Source organism: Cervus canadensis, chromosome 4 (genome assembly GCF_019320065.1).
Source record: "Cervus canadensis isolate Bull #8, Minnesota chromosome 4, ASM1932006v1, whole genome shotgun sequence".
NCBI classification, from domain to species: Eukaryota; Metazoa; Chordata; class Mammalia; order Artiodactyla; family Cervidae; genus Cervus; species Cervus canadensis.
The window spans coordinates 102,985,605-103,004,193 of NC_057389.1; the positions used below are offsets into that span (position 1 = coordinate 102,985,605).

An 18,589-nucleotide genomic window follows, 5' to 3' on the forward strand; every position below is an offset into this window, starting at 1 on the left:
AGGGAGCCCCTCTGCGAGGAGAGTGTGGGCTCAGGTGAGGCTGGTTGGGTGCTGGGAGGGCCCCACAGGCAGGTGCAGGGGGAATTTTCCCAGGATGCAGATGTGATGGGGCCTGGGGGGGCAGCTGCTTCGGGGTGGATCAGGCGGGCCCTGCAGGGACTCCTGCAAGGGGCCCCAGCTGGTGTCTGCCCTGCCCTACCCCTTCTCTTTGGCCCGCCTCTTCCCCCCCGCAGCTCCAGCGGTCAGCAGGCGCCTTGAGCAAGCCTTATCTACTTCCTCCTGGCCTGGGGGTGGGGTGCACATCAGCTGGGCCTGTGACTGTCCCCACGACCTCCAGTCTCTGAGCATGGGGTCTCCTGTGCCTCTCAGCCAGGGGCCCAGAGCAATAAAAGTCCCCCGTGGGGCTCCAGTGGCGCCTGATGATCAGGCAGCCCTGGCGGATGTGGGCCACACAGCCCTCAGACTATCCAAGCATCATCCAGACCCTTGTCAGCCCAGGTGACAGAAGCCCTGGGAGGAGTGAGATGACATGATTGGGCCCTGGTGGCTGCTCGCTCAGCCCGGTGTCTGCTGGGAGCAGAGAACAGATGCACCCACGTGACCTTTCTGTCACTTGCAGCCAAGCTGCTTGGGCCTGAGACCATCCAAAGCCCTCCCCGCCCTCGCCCCATCCTCCTCGATCCCCTGGAAGTGTGATGCACGTGAGTCACATTTCCACAAGTGTGCGTCACAGGGGCAGGCTCTGCCTGAAGCCCTGGGTCATGTGTCTACACTCACGTGAGTGTGGGTGTTTTCAGATGAAACTCTGCTCATACTCCTGTGTCTCTGTGTGTGCGCAGGTGTGAACGCGGCTGTATGAGAGTGTGTATTGATGCCTGTGTGTCCGCGTCTGCACAGATAGGCTCACATTCGTGCTCATTGTGTGTTCACGACCACACACATGCATTCACGTGACCGTGATTAAGGTGCAGATCTACAATTTGCATTCTTACCTGTCTCACCTGGCTCAGAAGTGCACAAATAGCCACCTTCCACAGCCTTGTGCTGCCCAGGAACATCCTGAGATCAGCTCTCATTGTTTTTGGGGGACAGTCAAGCGGGCGAGACCTCTGAACGTGGACAAGCTCATAGATTCCGAGCCGTTTTCCTTGCGGTGGCATCCGAGGAGCTTGGTGACAGGGCTCAAGAATTGGGCCTTTTGGAAAGAAAGCAAGAAGTTCCAAAAAGTTGCATTCCTAGGGAACTGAGCCCTTTCATAGTTTCACATACTTTTTTAAAAACAGTGCTTTTTTTCCTAACTTTTTATTTTATACTGGCGTATGGCCGATTAACAAGCAATGTTACCATAGTTTCACGTGAACAGCAAAGGGGTTCAGCCATACATTAACAGCTTTTTGTAATATTTATTTTGTATTTAATTATTTGGCTGGGCCAGGTCTTAGTCGCCATGTGGGATCTAGTTCCTCAACCAGGGATCAAACCCAGGCCCCCTGCATTGGGGTGGGGGGCTGGCACAGGGTAGAGAGCTCGGAGTCCTAGCTGCCAGACCACCACGATGTCCCTAAACAGCCTTATTGGCTATACAGTTATACCCTGTACACTGTAAATGGCACTAATTTGAAGTGTGTAATTGGATGAGTTGTGACACACACAAGCACCCAAGAGCCCACAACTACCGCCAAAATAAAGAGCACATCCATTGCCCGAAAGGTCTCCCCAGCTCCTTTGTCCTCCCACCCTGTCACCCTCCCTCAAGCAGCCAACAGTCAGCAGTCTGTAGATTAGTTTGCATTTTCTAAAATTTCTGTACAGTTGACCCTTGAACAATGTGGGGTTTAAGGATGCAGACCTCCATACACACACGCAGTCAAAATCCATGTATCACTTTACAGTTACACACAGCACTCCACCCTGGGATTCAGCCAACCACAGGTCGTGTCGTACTAAAGTCCATAATGTGCGTGTGCTTCCCAGGGGGCTCAGCGGTAAAGAATCTACCTGCCAATGCAGGAGACGCAGGTTCCATCCCTGAGTCAGGAAGATCCCCTGGAGGAGGGCATGGTAGCCCACTCCAGTGGTCTTGCCTGGGAAATCCCATGGACAGAGAAGCCTGGTGGGCAACAGTCCATGGGTTCACAAAGAGTCGGACACGACTGAGTGACTAAACATGCAAAGTACATATATAGTGAAAAAGATCTGCATATAAGTGGACCCACGGGGTTCAAACCCATGTTGTTCAAGGGTCAGGAGTATGCAATCATGTATATACACTGCTTTGAAATTTTTATTGAGGTGAAATTCACATCACATTAAATTAACATACAACATTCATATAACATTAAAGTGAACAATTCATTGATATTTAGCATGTTCATAATGTTATGCAGCCGTCACCTCTGTGTAGCTCCAGAACTTTTCCATCACCCCAAAAGGAAACTGTGCGTCCATCAGCAGTTTCTCACCTTTCCCCCACCTCGCTCCCCAGCCCCTGGCAACCACTAGTCTGTGGTTTTGCCCATTTCTATGGATTTACCCATTCTGGATATTTCCTAATAGATGGATCCTATAACACGTAGCCTTTGGTGGGTCTGGCTTTTTTCATCCAGCGTGATGGTTTCAGGGTTCATCCACATTGTAGCAAGGACCATTCCACTCTTTCATCAACTGATGGAAATTTGGGTTTTTTCCACCTTTTGGCTAATAGGGTTGTTGTGAACGCATGTGTACAAGTATCTGGATACCTGTCTTTAAGTCCTTGGGGTTCATACCTAGGAGTGGAATTTTGGGGTCTGTGTATATTCTTTTTCATCTTCGGTCTTTCACTCAGCACTCAGATTCCAAGATTGTTCTGTGTGGTTCTGTGCTGTTGTGCGGGTCAGAGGTTGGTCCATTCTCACAGCTGAGTCGTGTCCCATCGTGTGGCCGGTTCATTCATCCATTCACCGGTTTGTCTGCATTCAGGTTGTCTCTAGTCTGGGGCTTTTAGAGACAATGTCAGTGAGACCATTTATGCACAGTTGTGTATGAACATCTGCTATGTGTCTCTGGAGTAGCTCCTAGGAGCAGTTCCATCTCTAGGAGTGGGTCACCTGCTAGGCATACATTAACTTTTAAGGAAACTGCCAAAGTGTTCCTATCGTTTCATCATTTTTCTGCAGGATACTGTGGCATTTTGAGGAAAGATGCATAGCAATGTGCACATCCATTTATCTGCTAATTCTGCATGAGTTAACTGACCCCAAGGAAATTCTCAGAGTTCTACACAATGTCGTGTGTCCAGGAACTCAGAAACCATGTTTCAGAGCATATTTCATGACATGGAGACATGTTCATCTGTACCAACAAATTCCATTAAGAGCAGTTCAGGCTTTATTAAAACGTGTAACATCTGTTGAATATTAAGCTGGAAGGAAATATACCAAAGTTCCTTAATAATTTGGGGGAAAGTCTGGGAAATTAAATGTTCCCGTCTACTCCAACCTTCCTGCTGGTTGCCACTACCTACCTACCTACTTGTGGCCGCTTCATTATGTCTAGTTTGTTCAGCCTCACCTGTCACCTGCCCTCCCAGCAACACTGTGGGACTCAGTTTCCCAGAGTCCAGATCATCACAGCCTCTGGTGGCCCCTCATGTCCGCAGGGCTGAGTCATGCAGAGGTCAGCCTACTGTTTCTACAAAGGACTGGGGAAAACGTATGTTCAGCTTTCCAGGCCTTAAGGTTACTAGTCTCTGTCATAGTTATGTTGTTATAACAAAGGCAGATGTAGACAGTATGTACATGAAAGGGCAGAGCTTCATTCCAGTGAAACTTTTTTCTTTTTTTTTTTTTTTTACAAAAATAGACAGTGGGCCTATCACCCTCCTCCCTCCTTTGCCTTTCTGTTGAACGAATCCCTCTTCATCCTTTAGAGCCCCTCGTAGATGGTACCACTTCCCTAAAGCCTTCTCTGGCTCTCAGGGACAGTAGTTTCTCACGCTCACGGTTGCTAACCTCTCACATTTGTTTGCATATCAGCATCTCCCACTGGGCTTTGAGCCAAGGTCTGGTTCATCTTTGTATCTGCAGCCACACTCGGATGGCACACAGCGAGCCCCACGTGACCCATGCTGCGTCTCTGCCTCTCACTCCAAGATACAAAAGTGAGCTGTTGCCAACATTGACTGTCTTTTCTCTTCTCTCAAAATGTCTTCAGGAGCAGGTGTTTTTTTCTAAATAGGCTTTTTCTGCTGGGGTCATTCTTTAAAATACGTATCTGACCACGTCAGGTCTTAGTTGAAGCACACCTTTTGTTGTGGCGCGTGGGCTCCAGAGCCTGTGGGCTTAGCTGCATGTGGGACCTTCGTTCCTGGACCAGGGATCGAACCCGCATCCCCTTCCTTGCGAGGTGGATTCTTAACCACTGGACGACCGAGGAAGTCATTTTAGGTTTCCAGAAAAGTTGCAGAGACCAAACAGGGAGTCCCCTGAACCCCTCACCCACGCTGCCTGAATGTGAACACCTCACACCACCAGGGCACGTTTGTCCGACTAGGAAACCAACAGCAGCACACTGCTGTCCACCAACCATCTGACGGTATTCAGACGTCGCCGGTTCTTCCACTCCTGTCTTCTCTCCAGCCATGACCCTGTGCAGACAACCCTGGCACATGCAGTCATCACAGCTCCCCAGTTTCCTCTGGCTGGGGCAGCTCCTCAGTCTTTCGCAGCCTTGGGGAGAATTGACCGGAGCTCCTGTAGGAGGCCTCCGATCTGGGTCTGCCTGATGTTCTCATCACGATGGGAATGGAGTTGAGTTGTGGGTTCTAGAAGTGAATGTCCACTGGAGAGTTCTCTGGAGCAAGTTTTGCGGGGGGCACTCCCTTCATCCCCTTCAGTGGGGTTTCGAGGTCCCCGAGTTTCCGGGCAAGGTCAGTCTTGCTCATCCCACCCTTCCTCTCTCTGCCCCTCTTGTGTTTGGGGGACATAACCAAGGCATGTGGGGCCGAGTCTTCGTCTGCTTTGGAACTTGCCGAGGAGGTTTTGTCAGAGAGGAGAGGCCAGGAAGGACTGAGCTGACAGATGACTGTGGCCGCTGGACTTGAGGGTTGAGGGGCTGGTGGGGAGGAATGCGGCCTGGGAACTGGACAGACTCCAGGGGAAGGGTTTGATTTGGGGGCGGGGAGCGGCGCCTGGTGATGTTGCTTGGCGGGAGCCATGAACCTGAAGTCAGGGCCACGTTTAAGGACAGGCGAGACTCCTTGGCCTTTCTGGCTTTTCAGGAGAGCCCATGGATCCAGGCCATGGGCCTGAGGCTGTCTGTCCGGAGGTGGATGTCAGTGCTGCCCGCCCCCCCCCCCCCCGCCCTCCACCCCCTCTGACGGTGCCACCCCCTCCCTTCCAGCTCCAGGACGTGCGCCCCGAGCCCGGGAGGCATGCTGAGGCCAGGCTGCCGGCAGGATGAGTGTGAACGAGGCGGGCAGCGCCGGCCGCCGGGGGCAGGCGGCCTACCACCTGCACATCTACCCGCAGCTGGCCTCCAGCGAGAGCCAGGCCCCGCAGCTGGCCTCCTGCCGCGTGCCGGCCACCAAGGACAGCACCACGTCCGACGTCATCCAGGACGCCGTCGCCCGCCTGCAGCTGGACGGCAGCAAGCGCTACGTGCTGGTGGAGGTCAAGGAGACGGGCGGGGAGGAGTGGGTGCTGGATGCCAGCGACTCGCCGGTGCACCGCGTGCTGCTGTGGCCGCGGCGGGCCCACGACGAGCACCCGCGGGAGGACGGCTACTACTTCCTGCTGCAGGAGCGCGACCCCGACGGCACCATCAAGTACCTGCACATGCAGCTGGCGTCCCAGGCCACGGCCACGCGGCGCCTGGTGGAGCGCGGCCTCCTGCCCCGGCCACAGGCGGACTTTGACGACCTGTGCAACCTCCCCGAGCTGACGGAGGAGAACCTCCTGAAGAACCTCAGGCACCGCTTCCTGCAGCAAAAGATCTACACGTACGCCGGCAGCATCCTCGTAGCCGTCAACCCCTTCAAGTTCCTCCCCATCTACAACCCGAAGTACGTGAAGATGTATGAGAACCAGCAGCTGGGCAAGCTGGAGCCTCACGTGTTCGCGCTGGCCGACGTGGCCTACTACGCCATGCTCCGGAAGCACGTCAACCAGTGCATCGTCATCTCGGGCGAGAGCGGCTCGGGCAAGACGCAGAGCACCAACTTCCTGATCCACTGCCTCACCGCCCTGAGCCAGAAGGGCTACGCCAGCGGTGTCGAGAGGACCATCCTCGGCGCTGGCCCCGTGCTGGAGGTGAGTGGGGGCCGGTCGGTGGGAGGGGGCCTTCACATGCAGACTCCATGATCGTTCAGATACAGGGCGGCAGCGGCCATGGAGACGGCAGTTACAGTCACGATTCCTCAGAAATAGGAGATTCAGCATGCCCTGGGCAGGGCCACATGGGTAGGCACCAGGGTCCATCGGAAGCAGCGAGAACCAAGGGAGGGTGTAGGCAGGAGTCTGTGTCGTGGTTTTCATGGAAAATCTCCAGTGAGTCAGGGCAAGCAGGCTTGGGATTTGCTGGTGTGAATAATTTCAGAGTTTGGGGGCATAAGGACTGGCCTAGTTGAATGGTCTCCCCTGGGGTGATTCAGGGCCTGGGGAGAGCAGCCTGGAGGGTGGAAACATCATAACAGAGGTAGCAGGGGGGACGGTGTGGGCTCTGAAGTGGTTGGTTTGTGTTTGGAAGGCATGCTTGTAGAAGGGTCCTTTCTTCTCTCTAGGAATCCCCCCGGGGTCAGCCAGGCCCCAGGTGTGAAAGCCTCAGATATAGGAAATAACAAGTCCTGATCGATGCCTCAGTGTCCTCTTAATGTACTCCTGATGTCTGGAGGGGTGGCACTCCGCATGCTGGGTCCCAGAAGGAAAAGTGTGGCGGGTCCAAACTGAATAGTTTGTGGCAGGGTGTTTCTGGTGGGGGTGGGGCTGTGGGGTAGAAAGAAGCCAGCGAGGCGAGTGCAGGCCTGGTGGCTGGGGACCAACCAGAGGAGGGGGCCACCTGGCACCCCAGCCTCCTGCTCCTCTTCCCGTGTCCCCATCAGCCAGACACCACAGGAGTCGTGGCTGTGTCACTGTGGATGAGCCTCTGGACACAGGGGCAGTGGAAGTGGTCCCGGTGGCCCTCACCCTTGGAGTCTTCGGACAAGATGCTGCCACATCTCAGAACGTGAGAGCCAGGGCCACATGGGCGCCCAGGGGTGTGCACCTCTGGGTCTGGAGTCTGAGACCCTGCTTTCTTTCTTTCTGTTTTTAATAAGATTTTACAATGATTAAATAATTTCGAGTATAAAATTTAACCTTAAACAGTTAAATTTTATTAAATATAGCAACATTTTGGGTTGATCCAAAAGTTCGTTCGAGTTTTTCCGACATTACAGAAAAAAGGCAACAAATCGTGCTATGTCTTTGAGCAGTTTTAGATTTATAGAAATACTGAACAGGTGGTCCAGAGAGTGGCCATATTCTCCCACCACCCCCCAACACACGCACACACTTCCCCTTGTCATTAATGTGTTGTGTTGGCCTGGTGTATTTGTTCACTACTGGTGAGCCAATGCTGACACAGTATTATTAGCTACAGTCCATGGTGTGCGTTAGGAGCCACTCAGCATTGCACATGCTGCGAGTTTGGACAGACGCACAAGGTCACGTGTCCACCATGAGGCTCATACAGAGTAGCTGCACTACCCCAGAAATCCCTCATGTTCTGCCTGTTCGTCCCCCTACCGTCCTTCAGCTCCTGGAAACCACTGATCCTGTTAGCGTCTCCGTGTGTGTGTGTGTGTGCACGCGTGCACACGCATGTGCACACACCTCGTCATAGCTGACTCTTTGTGACCCCAGGGACTGTCATGCACAGGCTCCTGTGTCCATGGGATTCTCCAGGCAAGAATACTGAATTGGGTTGCCACTTCCTCCTCCAGGGGGTCTTCCTGACCCCGGGACTGAGCCCACGTCTTTGTGTCTCCTGCATTGGCATGTGAGTTCTTTACCACTGCGCCTCCTGGGACGCCCCGCTGTCTGCATAGTTTAGCCTCTTCCAGGATGCTAGATGGCCGGAATCACACCGTCTGTTGTCTTCTCAGACCAGCGTCTCTGGCCTAGTACTAAACACTGGTCCGAAGGCCCCTCTGCATCTTTTCTCGGTTCGAGACCTCGTGTCTCCATGTTGCCAAGTGATGACCCCTGGGTGTGCCAGTCTGTCCATCCTTAGAACCCTAGAGCCCCACCCACCCTGAGCATTGACCTCCGGCTTCTAAATAGCCAGAATTCAGTGAAATCCCATCGAGACTGCGCCTGCTGAGTACTTTTCAGTTCCTCTTTCTCTCTGACGATCTCTGAGATCATCAACCAGAAACTAGCTGGGGCCGTCCAGCCGGGCCCCATGCCAGCACACATGGCCTGTTTCTGTCTCCTAACACATAACGTAAAGATTCCTTGGCTTTTTTTTTTTTTTTGCGCAAGTGTGTTTTAAAAACTCCCGAGTGATCTGGCCACAGAATGGACACTTTTCTCTTCAACTGTGTTCCCTGCATGCATTCCCTCCTCTCATCCATTCCTCCTGAAAATACTTCACGTGCAGGCTCTGTTCTCAGCACTGGGCTGTGCAATGGCCAAAACCGACACAAAGGCCTGCCCACAGGGAGCTGGGGGCTAGTGGCAAGGAGGCAGGCAGAGAGAGAAACAGTGGGTCTCAAGTGTGAGCTATGAGCCAATAAGAACAAGTAGGCAATCCAATGGGTAAGACTCTGTGCTTCCAGTGTAGAGGGCATGGGTTCAATCCTTGATTGTGAAGCTAAGATCCCACATGCTGCATGGCATAGCCAAAAGCAAACAAACAAAAAAACAGAGAGTGAAGTGAGTCAGAAAACGAAAAACAAATATTGTGCATTAACACGTCTATAGAATCTATAAAGATGGAACTAATGAATCTATTTGCAGGGCAGCAGTGGAGATGCAGAGATCAGACTTGTGAACACAGTTGGGGGTGGAGAGAGTGCAATGAATTGGGAGAGTAGCATGGAAGCATACGTTACCACACGTACAATAGATAGTGGGAATTTGCTGCATGATGCAGACGGCTCAGTGACCACCTACGGGGGTGGGATGGGGGGGGGAGGTGGGAGGGAGGGAGTTTCAAGAGGGAGAGGACGTGTGTATACCTGTGGCTGATTCATGGTGATGGATGGCAGAAACCAGCACAATATTGTAAAGCAATTATTCTCCAATTAAAAGCGGACAAGTTTTTTAAAAAAAAGAACAGTGGTGGGCTCAAGGAATAACAGGTAGGGAGACGAGGCGAGAAGGTGATGTGTGCCAGGCCTGGATAGAGGACACAGCCAGAGCAAAGTCCAGGAGGCTTGGACCGTGCCCGGCGTGTGGAAGCAAAGTCAGGGGTCCTGGAGGGCATGGGAAGGGGCCAGAGTGGAGTGAGAAGGGGCAGAGCAGAAGGTGGTGGGGACAGGGTGGGTGCCAGGTCATTCAAGACCTTGCAGGATTGCAGGGTGGGTCCTGTGTGTTATGGGAGCTATGGAGGGTATCCTAGGTTAAAAAAAAAAAATTATTTATTTACTTGGTTGTGCCACTCATGATGTGGGCTCCTGGTTCCCCAACCAGGGATCGAATCTAAGGCCCCCGCATTGGAGGTGCAGAGTCTCAACCACTGGGCCCCACTGTGCTCCCAGCAGTGGCTGGATAACATGGTGCAGACACTCAGTGACTTTAGAACTGGGGACAGGAACAAGAGAGCAGACCCAGCATTTCCTGAGCGTGGCGATTTGCCAAGTGAACCATTCACCCCTCACAGAACCAGGCAGGCGGGGGGGTGGGCCACACCAAGGTGTGATGAGGACGCCAAGCCCCAAGTTTCAGCGCAGCACAGCAGGGGAGCAGCATGGACACTGCGGCTCAGCCTTCCTTCTAGATGAGGAGCATCTCGGGCACCAGAACGAGGTTCCTAGTGCCGCCGTCACAAAGCATCACAGGCTCGTTGGCGTCAGAGAGGAATTCCCTCCCTCCCTCACTTCTGGAGGCCTGGAGTCTGAAGCTAGGTGTGGGCAGAGCCTCACTCCCTCCAAAGGCTCTAGGAAAGGACGCTTCCATGCCTCTTGCAGCTTCCGGGGCTCCGGGCAGGCGCTCCTGGGCTCGTGGCCACATCGCTATAATCCCAGTCTCTGTCATCACACCGCCTTCTCTTCCTCTAAAGACGCCAGTCATCGGGTTTAGGACCGGCCCCAATCCAGGATGACCTCATCCTAACTAATGACGTCAGCAGAGACCCACTGCCATATAAGGCCACGTTCACAGGTTCCGGTGTCAGGATGATATATACAAGCCTTCTGTGGGGGCACATAAGTCAGTCCACAGCAACGCCCTGCCAAGGGACAGCTGACTGTGTCTCACGCCTTCTTCTCCAGGGGCCATCCTGGGGACCCCTCCTTCCTCTGCTGGCCTCCACGCTCCTCCCCTGCTGTTGCCCCAGAGGATTCTGGCCCTTTCTTTGAGGGCTGTTAGTCACCTCCGTGGCGGGTGTCTGCACCTGGTGAGTCAGATGCCTCTGACCTCGCCCGGCTGCGTCCCTCGAGCCTCAAGGGTGTGAGCCAGCGAGGCTAAATTTCTCCAGGGGTTTCAGGAGCTGCTGGAGGGAGGAGCCCGTGCCAGCTTCCAAAACAGGCTTGAGCCAAAGGCACGTCATGGCCTTAAATGTGCTTCCTGAGGCGACCGTTTGGGAAGGGAGAAGGTGGTTCTAGTTTCGAGCTGGGCTGTGCCCCAGAGCACCGCTGATATCTGGGGCCGGGCCACTCCGGCTGGGGGCCATTCTGTGCATTGCAGGGTGATGAGCTGCCCCCCTGACCTCCAGCCGCCTGTTGCCAACAGCACCCCATCCCCCCAGTGGCAACAACCGCAAAATGTCCCCAGACATCACCAAGTGTCTCCTGGGAGCCGAGTCTCCTCTGGGTGAGAATAGCTGCCTCAGTCACAGCTGGTGGTCCCAGGAGACCCAGGCACTGTTCCTTTCAAGTGTTGATGGCTTAGAATTGTCCGTCAGTCAGTCCCAACCATTCTGGGCTAACTTGAGAGTCACTTTTTTTTTTCTAATGCAATACTTGATATGTAGTTTTCCTTCTTTCTTTTTGGCCATGCCTGGTCTTTGTTGTCGCTCAGGCTTTTCTCTGGTTGTGGCGTGCAGGCTTCTCACTGCAGTGGCTTCTTTGCTTGTGGAGCTTGGGCTCCAGGGTGCCGGGAATTCAGTAGTTGTGGTACATGGGCTCAGCAGTTTCGGTCCCAGGCTCTAGAGCGCAGTTTCAGTAGCTGTGGCACACGGGTTTAGTTGTTCCGAGGCATGTGAAATCCTCCCAGATCAGGGGTTGAACCCATGTTACCTGCTTCGGCAGGCAGATTCTCTACCACTGAGCCACCAGGGAAGCCTGAGAGTTACTAAGCCTGAGAGTTGCTAATAACAGGTATAATTAGCTGTCAAGCCGTCAGGCCCACGGGGTGTCAGGCTTCAGGTGCCACAGTCGTCATCACCTCTCTGAGGACTCACAGCAGCTCTGCTTATTTTAAAGACGAGAAAACAGAGCCCCAGAGAGGCGTGCTGGTGTGTAAATGTCCCGGGGCTGCCATCCCAGGGCGCTTAAAACAGTAGGAATGCATTCTTTCACATTTCTCGACGCTAGAAGTTTGGACAGGATTGGCCGCTCCTGACGGCCCCCACAGAGAGTCCTTCCCACACCTCTCTCCTGGTTTGTGGTGGCTGCCTTTTTGGTGTTCCTTGGCTTGTGGCCACATCACTCGAGGCTCCGCCTCTGTTTCCATATGGCCTTCTCCCCATCTCTCTCTCTATCTTGAATCTCCTTTTTCTCTCTCTCTTTTTGTTAACAAATAAGTATTAATTTTCTTTATTTATTTTAATTTTTAAAATTTAACGGTGTAAGGTTTTTAGTTAGAGGGTAATTACTTTACAATGTTGTGTTGGTTTCTGCCATCCATCCACATGAATCAGCCATATGCATGTGTCCCCTCGCTCTTGAAGCTCCCTCCCCCTCCCACCCCTCTAGGTTGTCACAGAGCCCCTGTTTGGGTTCCCCAAGTCATACGGCACGCTCCCGCTGGCTGGCTGTTTTACATGTGGTAGTGTATGTGTTTCCGTGCTGCTCTCTCAAGTCATCCCACCCTCTCCTTCCCCCGCTGTGTCCACAGGTCTGTTCTCTGTGTCTGCGTCTCCTTTGCTGCCCTGCAGGGACGATCATCAGTACTCTCTCTCTAGATTCCATATATATGCATTAATGTACGATATTTGTGTTTCTTTTTCTGACTTACTTCACTCTGTACAATAGGCACTAGGTTCATCCACCTCATTGGAACTGACTCAAATACATTCCTTTTTATAGCCAAGTGATACTTCATTGTATATGTATCACAGCTTCCAAAACTACAGAATGCTTTGCGAATTTACATGTCATCCTTGCACAGGAGCCATGCTGACCTCTGCATTGTCACAATTGCAGTGTATGTGATGCGGAAGCAAGCACTCCTCTCTCTTATAAGGGCGCTGGGCCCACCCTGTGTCAAAGACAGTCTCACCTCCAGACCCTTCCCTTCATTCCACCTGCTGCTTAGTTGCTCAGTCTTTCGTCCATCTCTTGTGTCCGCACGGACTCTAGCCCTCGAGGCTCCTTTGTCCATGGGAGTCTCCAGGCAAGAACACTGGAGTGGGTTGCCATGCCCTTCTCCAGGCGATCTTCCTGACCCAGGGATTGTACCTGTGTCTCCTGCATTGGCAGGTGGATTCTTTACCACTGGGCCACCAGGGAAGCCCATTAATTCCATCTGCAGAGACCCTATTTCCAAAGAAGGTCCCACTCCCAGGCTCCAGGGATAAGGAGTTGGGCATATCTTTCCGAGGGATGCGAGTCCACCCAGTACAGTCTGGGTGCCCCAGGCCACAGCGCAGGCAGCCGCAGCCGGATCACGCATAATGCCCAGCCTGAGCCTGAGTACCCCTCTGCATCTTCGTGAAAAAGATTTCCTCTCTCAGCTTGGCTGGGGCCACAGAAAGCCGATTGGGACTTTTTGTCAGCAACCTGAAAGGAGAAGTTGAGTTGTTTTGAGGTTTGGGTGTCGCCAGGCGCCCCCCCAGGCGCGGGTTGCAAACTTGCTCTGCAATTCTGACCAGAAAACAGGAAGGGGGCACTGTGGAAAGCCGGTTCCAATCAGCTGATCTGCCTGCCTGCCGCAGTTAACTGTTACTGTCACCATTAAACACGGCGTCGCTCAGCTGCCCTGCAGCCGCCCCACGAACCGGCCCCGGAAACACGGCATTCACGCAGGGCCGCTGTTCCAGCTCAGAAATACTGAAGGTGCAGAAGGCAGGCTAGCCAGGCAGTGCAGTCAGGGGCCCGTGGCCCACGCCGTGTGCCCTCTGAGAACCTGGCGACTCTGTGCTGCAGCCCTGGCACTGGCCACGGGCCTGGCCGCACGGCCCCCCGGGATGTGCCCCTCCGCCTTGGCATCAGGGCTGCAGGTGGGGCGGTGCTCAGCCTTGGGTTCTCTTGGTCCTTATTGAACTGTAACACTCGCCACTAATATTCGCCAACGCACACGGGGTTTTAATTTCGAAAGCAGAAATGAAACGAGGATCCTTGCCGGCTGGACTCTTCCCAAACGGCCAGAAGCTGGGTTTTCAGTGCCTCCATGCAGCCACCGTGGCCTGGCCCACTCAGAGCAGGAAGGCTGGGAGACTCTGGCACCCGAGCTGTTGGGGGCACCTGCAGGAGGCCAGCGACAGGACAGTGGGGCTGTTGGAGGTTTCTGCTGCCCCTGACCCCCCCGCCCCGGGGACCCTAAAAGAGCATGTCCTGGGACTGTGCCAGCCTGGGTCCTGAGCACCAACCCCCACTGAGGGCCCCACAGACCCAAAACCGCCTGACCCCAGACTCCTCCAGCCTCCCTCCCACCCACCCCATCAGCCACTGTTGGCCTGTCCCCTGGCAGCACCTGCCAGCTCCCTGGGCATGTCATCCTGAAGCAGCATGCCCCCCATCATTCACCTTGACCTTTCCTCATAGGGATACCTGCGCAAACCATGTCCTTCCCTCCCACAGGGCAAGGATGGGCCAGTCCTTGCCCATCATTGGGGACACATGGGCAGAGCCACTCAGCTGGAGTGAGAGACGGTTCCAGAGCCAGGGGTATGCCTCTGCGCTTAGATTGTTCTGTTTAAGAGCTTTGTTAAGATATAATTCACCCATTTCCAATAAACAATTCACTGTTTTTTTAAGCATATTCCAAATGTTACACCACCTTCGCCTCTGTCTAGTACCAGAACATTTCCGTCACCCCAAAGGAAACCCCATCAGCAATCACTCCCCATTCCCCCTCCTCCAGCCCCTGGCAACCACTGATCTGCTCTCTGGCTCTGCGAGTTGGCCTGTTCTGGGCGTGTCGTGGCGTCATACAAGTTGTGATCTTTGTGTCTGATTCCTTGCACTCAGCTTGGTTTTTTTCCAGGTTTATCTGTGCTTCGCTGGAGGCTCCGATGGTAAAGAATCCACCTACAATGCAGGAGATGCAGATTCAATCCGTGGGTCAGAAAGAGCCCCTGGAGGAGGGCACTCCAGTACTCTTGCCTGGAGAATCCCATGGACAGAGGAGCCTGGTGGCCCGCAGTCCATGGGGTCACAAAGAGTCAGACACAGTTGAGCGATAAATACACACACATCCATGCTGTAGCGTGTGTCAGTGCTTCATTCCTTTCTCTGGCTGAGTAACAGTCTCCTCTACAGAGAAGACCACATTTTGTTTATCTCTCACCAGCTTTCTCAGCATTTCACTCCTTTGTCTGGCCGACTCTGCAGTTGAGTTTTCTCCTGGGCCGTGGGTCCCCTCCCAGCCCCAGCCAGGCCAGCATCCCCCTCCACCCATAACAGGAGGGTCGAGGGTATGAGGCAGACATGGAGGTGATCCCACTGGAGACTCTAGGGGTTGACTGAGCCAAGCCTGGGAAGAGAGCAGAGCCCTGGCCAGCAGCCTGCTCCAGGTATGCAGGCCTCGGGGGCATGCCGAGGGCCGGATAGGTGCCTGCAGACACACCTAGGACTGTCCATCTGTGTCACCCATCTGCATGGGCCTGCCACATCTGCTAAGAGCCTGGTGGCCAGAAGGCATCTGGCATTTGGGAGCAGTGGGGAGTGAATGTGTGGGGCAGGCCACCAGGGGCCTCGGAAAGCAGGCCAGGGTTCTTGAGCTGAGGCATCCGATCAAAGTAGACCATCCAAGGGGAGGAAGAGGCTGGGTCAGAGATGGCTGCGTGTGCTGCCTGTGGCTTCTCCCAGGATGCTAGTGAGGACTGTGGTCTGGGGGGCGGACTTCATCCAAGGGATGTGCCAGGAACACAGAGCCCCCTGGACCCCAGCGCTTGTCGGGCCTTAGAGGTTGTCCAGTCACGTGGGGACCTGCGGCAAGCTGGGGCACCTCCTGGTCTTGCTTGTTAGCTACGGGAGGAGGTGAGTTTGCCAGGAAGATTGAATGTTGAGAAAGGGGCATGTGGCCACGGACAGGTCTCGGGACCATTCTGGGGGCATGGGCCACAGCATAGAGGACACTCAGGATCAAGATAGAAGGAGGGAAATCACTGGTGTGTGCTGCGCACCGCCCCTCCCAAACCCACAGAGGGGCCAGGACATTCAAAGCAAAAGGGTGTCAGGGCTGGGAGCCTTTATCTGGTGTGTGTCTGTCTGTGTCCAGGATCATAGGAACCCAGAGGCTAGATTGTGTCTCCTGTATGTGAATACAAAGGCATTTGGGGGTGTTTCCGCGATCTGATGGGGAACGTCAGGTGTCAGCAGGCAGCTAACTGGGTGGGGAGGTGGTGGAATTAGGCTCGGGAGAGTCTAGGGCAGCAACCTGGGGCACTCCAGGGCGAGATGTGCCAGCCAGATGTCCCCTGGCTCCAGCCAGTGGTCAAGGCTTGGCTGGTGCCAGGCTGGCCTTGAAGCTCAGTGGCTAGAATGTCAGCGACGTGAACATCAGGGTCAGCAGTCTATGTGGGGGAAGAAGGAGAGTGAGAGCCGGCCAGGGTGGACGCCTGGGAGGGTGGACGTGACCGGGAGACAGGCAGGGACCTGGGAGTGGGTGCCGTGGGGCCAGGAGGCTGAGCCATTCGAGAGCTTGCGAGGGAGGCCCCGGCAGGGTGGCCCCTGGAGCAAGCAATCGAACGCCTGGGGGCTTCTGTCCCCCCGCGTGGCCTCCCCAGGATGTTGAAAGAAGTCACCGAGGGGCCCTGGGTTGGCAGAGCGGGCTGAGGGAGGGCAGGAGCGGAAGCCACAACCCAGGGTCGAGGGGGACAGCAGCAGGGCCTGTCCCACAGAGGATGAGAGAGGGTGAAGGAGGTCTCATGCAGGGTCAGCCTCACGCCTCACAGATGGAAACACCGGGGGGCCTAGGCTGCACTTCTACACCGTTGACATTGGGGATGGGGACCGTCCCGTGCTCTGTCAGCTGTTGAGCAGCATCCCTGGCCTCCCACCAGATTCCAGTGGCACCCCCTCCCTCGGTCAGAACAGTCATAAATGTCCCCAGACATCACCAAGCGTCCCCTGAGGGGCAGAATCACCCCAGTTGAGAAGTTCTAGGCCAACTGCAGGCAAAGATTGATTTCAGTGTTAACAGATATCCAGTGCCCAGATGGGTTGAGATTTGGGGGGCTCCGTGACATTGTGCCATTGTGGTTACACGTCACCCCAGTTCTGTTCAGTTCTATCTCGTCAGCTCAGCACGGGGCGGCTAGCGGGCAGGGATGCTGTTTCCGGCTGGCGATCTGCTTCGTTCCTGGGAACAGGCGGCTGGCACTGCTTCCTGCCCTGTGGCCAGCCACAACCAGGAGAACTGCCCACCCGTCACCAGAAACCTCGTTTCTGTTTTTTTTTTTTTTGGCCACACTGGGTCTTCATTGCTGCACGCGCACGGGCTTTCTCTAGCTGAGGCAGGCGGAGCTGCTGTCTATTTGCAGTGCACGGGCTGCTCATTGCAGTGGCCTCGTCGCAGGGCACGGGCTCAGTAGCTGTGGCACACGAGCTTAGTTGCTTCGAGGCATGTGGGATCTTCCCGGACCAGGGATCGAACCCATAGCCCCTGGATTTGCAGGCTGATTCTTAACCACTGGACCACCAGGGAAGTCCCTCCTCCCATCTTCCTCACCAATAGCAAAGCTCATTCAGATGCAAGGGTTGGGTTTTCCATCCAAGTTTGTGCTTAGGGCAAAGTCTTCAAACGTTATTTGAAAAGCTGCTCGTCAATGCAAAAAAAAAAAAATGCAGTCACCCATGTGGTGACCCCCAGAGCTGAGAAGTCACACGCTCCCTGCCGGCTTTCTTTCAGGCAAATGTCATGAAAGGACTTTAGCAGATTTCTGGTGCATTTCATGCTGGTTTCTCTGCACTGGAATTTTGCCACCCCCACTATCCCTGTCCTCCTGGGGGTAACTTTCTGAACCTCACGCCAGGCACTGACTGTGGTTCACCTCTTCTTTAAGCAACTCCCCAACAGGAAATAAACCAAGACTGCCATGGTGGTTTTCACTGCTGGAGAGCACGCAAGGTTATCTGCACCGCCGCCCCGCCCCTCTCCTTGGCAGAATTGTGACGTATTCTATTGTAGCTTTTGGTTTCACCTCATGTACTTGGCTTTTTTCATGTGTTACTTCACTTTTTTAGTATCATTTTCCTTATCTGAGGTATAATTTCTTTTTGTGTGTACCAGGCCTTGGCAGACTAGAGCCCACAGGTGAAATCTGCCTGCTTCTACACATAAAGTGTTATTGGCACACAGCTATGCCTGCTCATGTATGTATCACCCGTGGCACCTCTTAAAAGAGTTGTGACAAAAAAAAAAAATAAATAAAAATAAAAAAAAAAAAATAAAAAAAAAAAAAAGAGTTGTGACAGAGACATCCTATGGTCCCCTGATGATGACCGTTGCACATCTGACCCTTTACAAGAACGGTTTGCTGGCTCCCTCACACTTTGTGCACGTGGAACATTCTAGAATATTCCAGTTACTTTCTCTGTGCACACATCTGACTTCTGCTCTGTTCTCCCTTCCCAGATATAAGGAAGCCAAGTTCCCACCCTGGTTCCAGATGATCCCTATCACCCAACTGAAATCTTTCTGCCTTGGTCTGTGCCATCTATATACTCATATATCCACTAACGTACATCTACCCACAGAGGAGTCTGAAACCCATCTTTGAGGGGTCAGAAAGGAAGGGCTTGCATGTAGATGTCCCAGAAGCTCATCTCATAAGTTCACCTTTCAGCTCTCACTGTCCTTCTCCAGTGCTCTGTGTCCCACAGGCACCTGGGCTCACTTGTGCGGCCAGGGTGTTTGAGGTCTGGCTGAGCGCCGTGGGGGCCGTGTGGGGCCCCCTTCCCGATCTTGCATTTCACGGAGGGGCCCTTGAAGGGTTTCCAGCCACACCCTGGACCCTGAGGCCACCTGCGTCCTGCCTGCAGGGCAGTACAATCTGCCAGGCACAGTGGGATGAAAGCAGC

At 54.1% G+C, this 18,589-nt stretch overlaps 1 protein-coding gene and 1 non-coding gene across 12 annotated transcripts in view; one reads left to right on the forward strand and one right to left on the reverse strand.

Moving 5' to 3' along the window:
* Positions 1–18,589, forward strand: part of MYO9B (myosin IXB) — a 108,995-nt gene that overhangs the window by 13,555 nt on the left and 76,851 nt on the right. For 10 of the 11 annotated variants that reach the window (XM_043467226.1, XM_043467229.1, XM_043467227.1 and 7 more), the window contains exon 2: positions 5,383–6,290. In XM_043467226.1, coding sequence (XP_043323161.1) covers positions 5,439–6,290 — 852 coding nt within the window. In that variant the 5' untranslated portion in view covers positions 5,383–5,438. Of the gene's footprint in view, positions 1–5,382; positions 6,291–18,589 lie in introns of those variants that run through there. The other variant, XM_043467237.1, reaches the window with a different exon arrangement.
* On the reverse strand, positions 12,468–12,571 carry LOC122441108. The gene has a single exon (XR_006269248.1). It is a non-coding gene; the product is annotated as a U6 spliceosomal RNA (small nuclear RNA).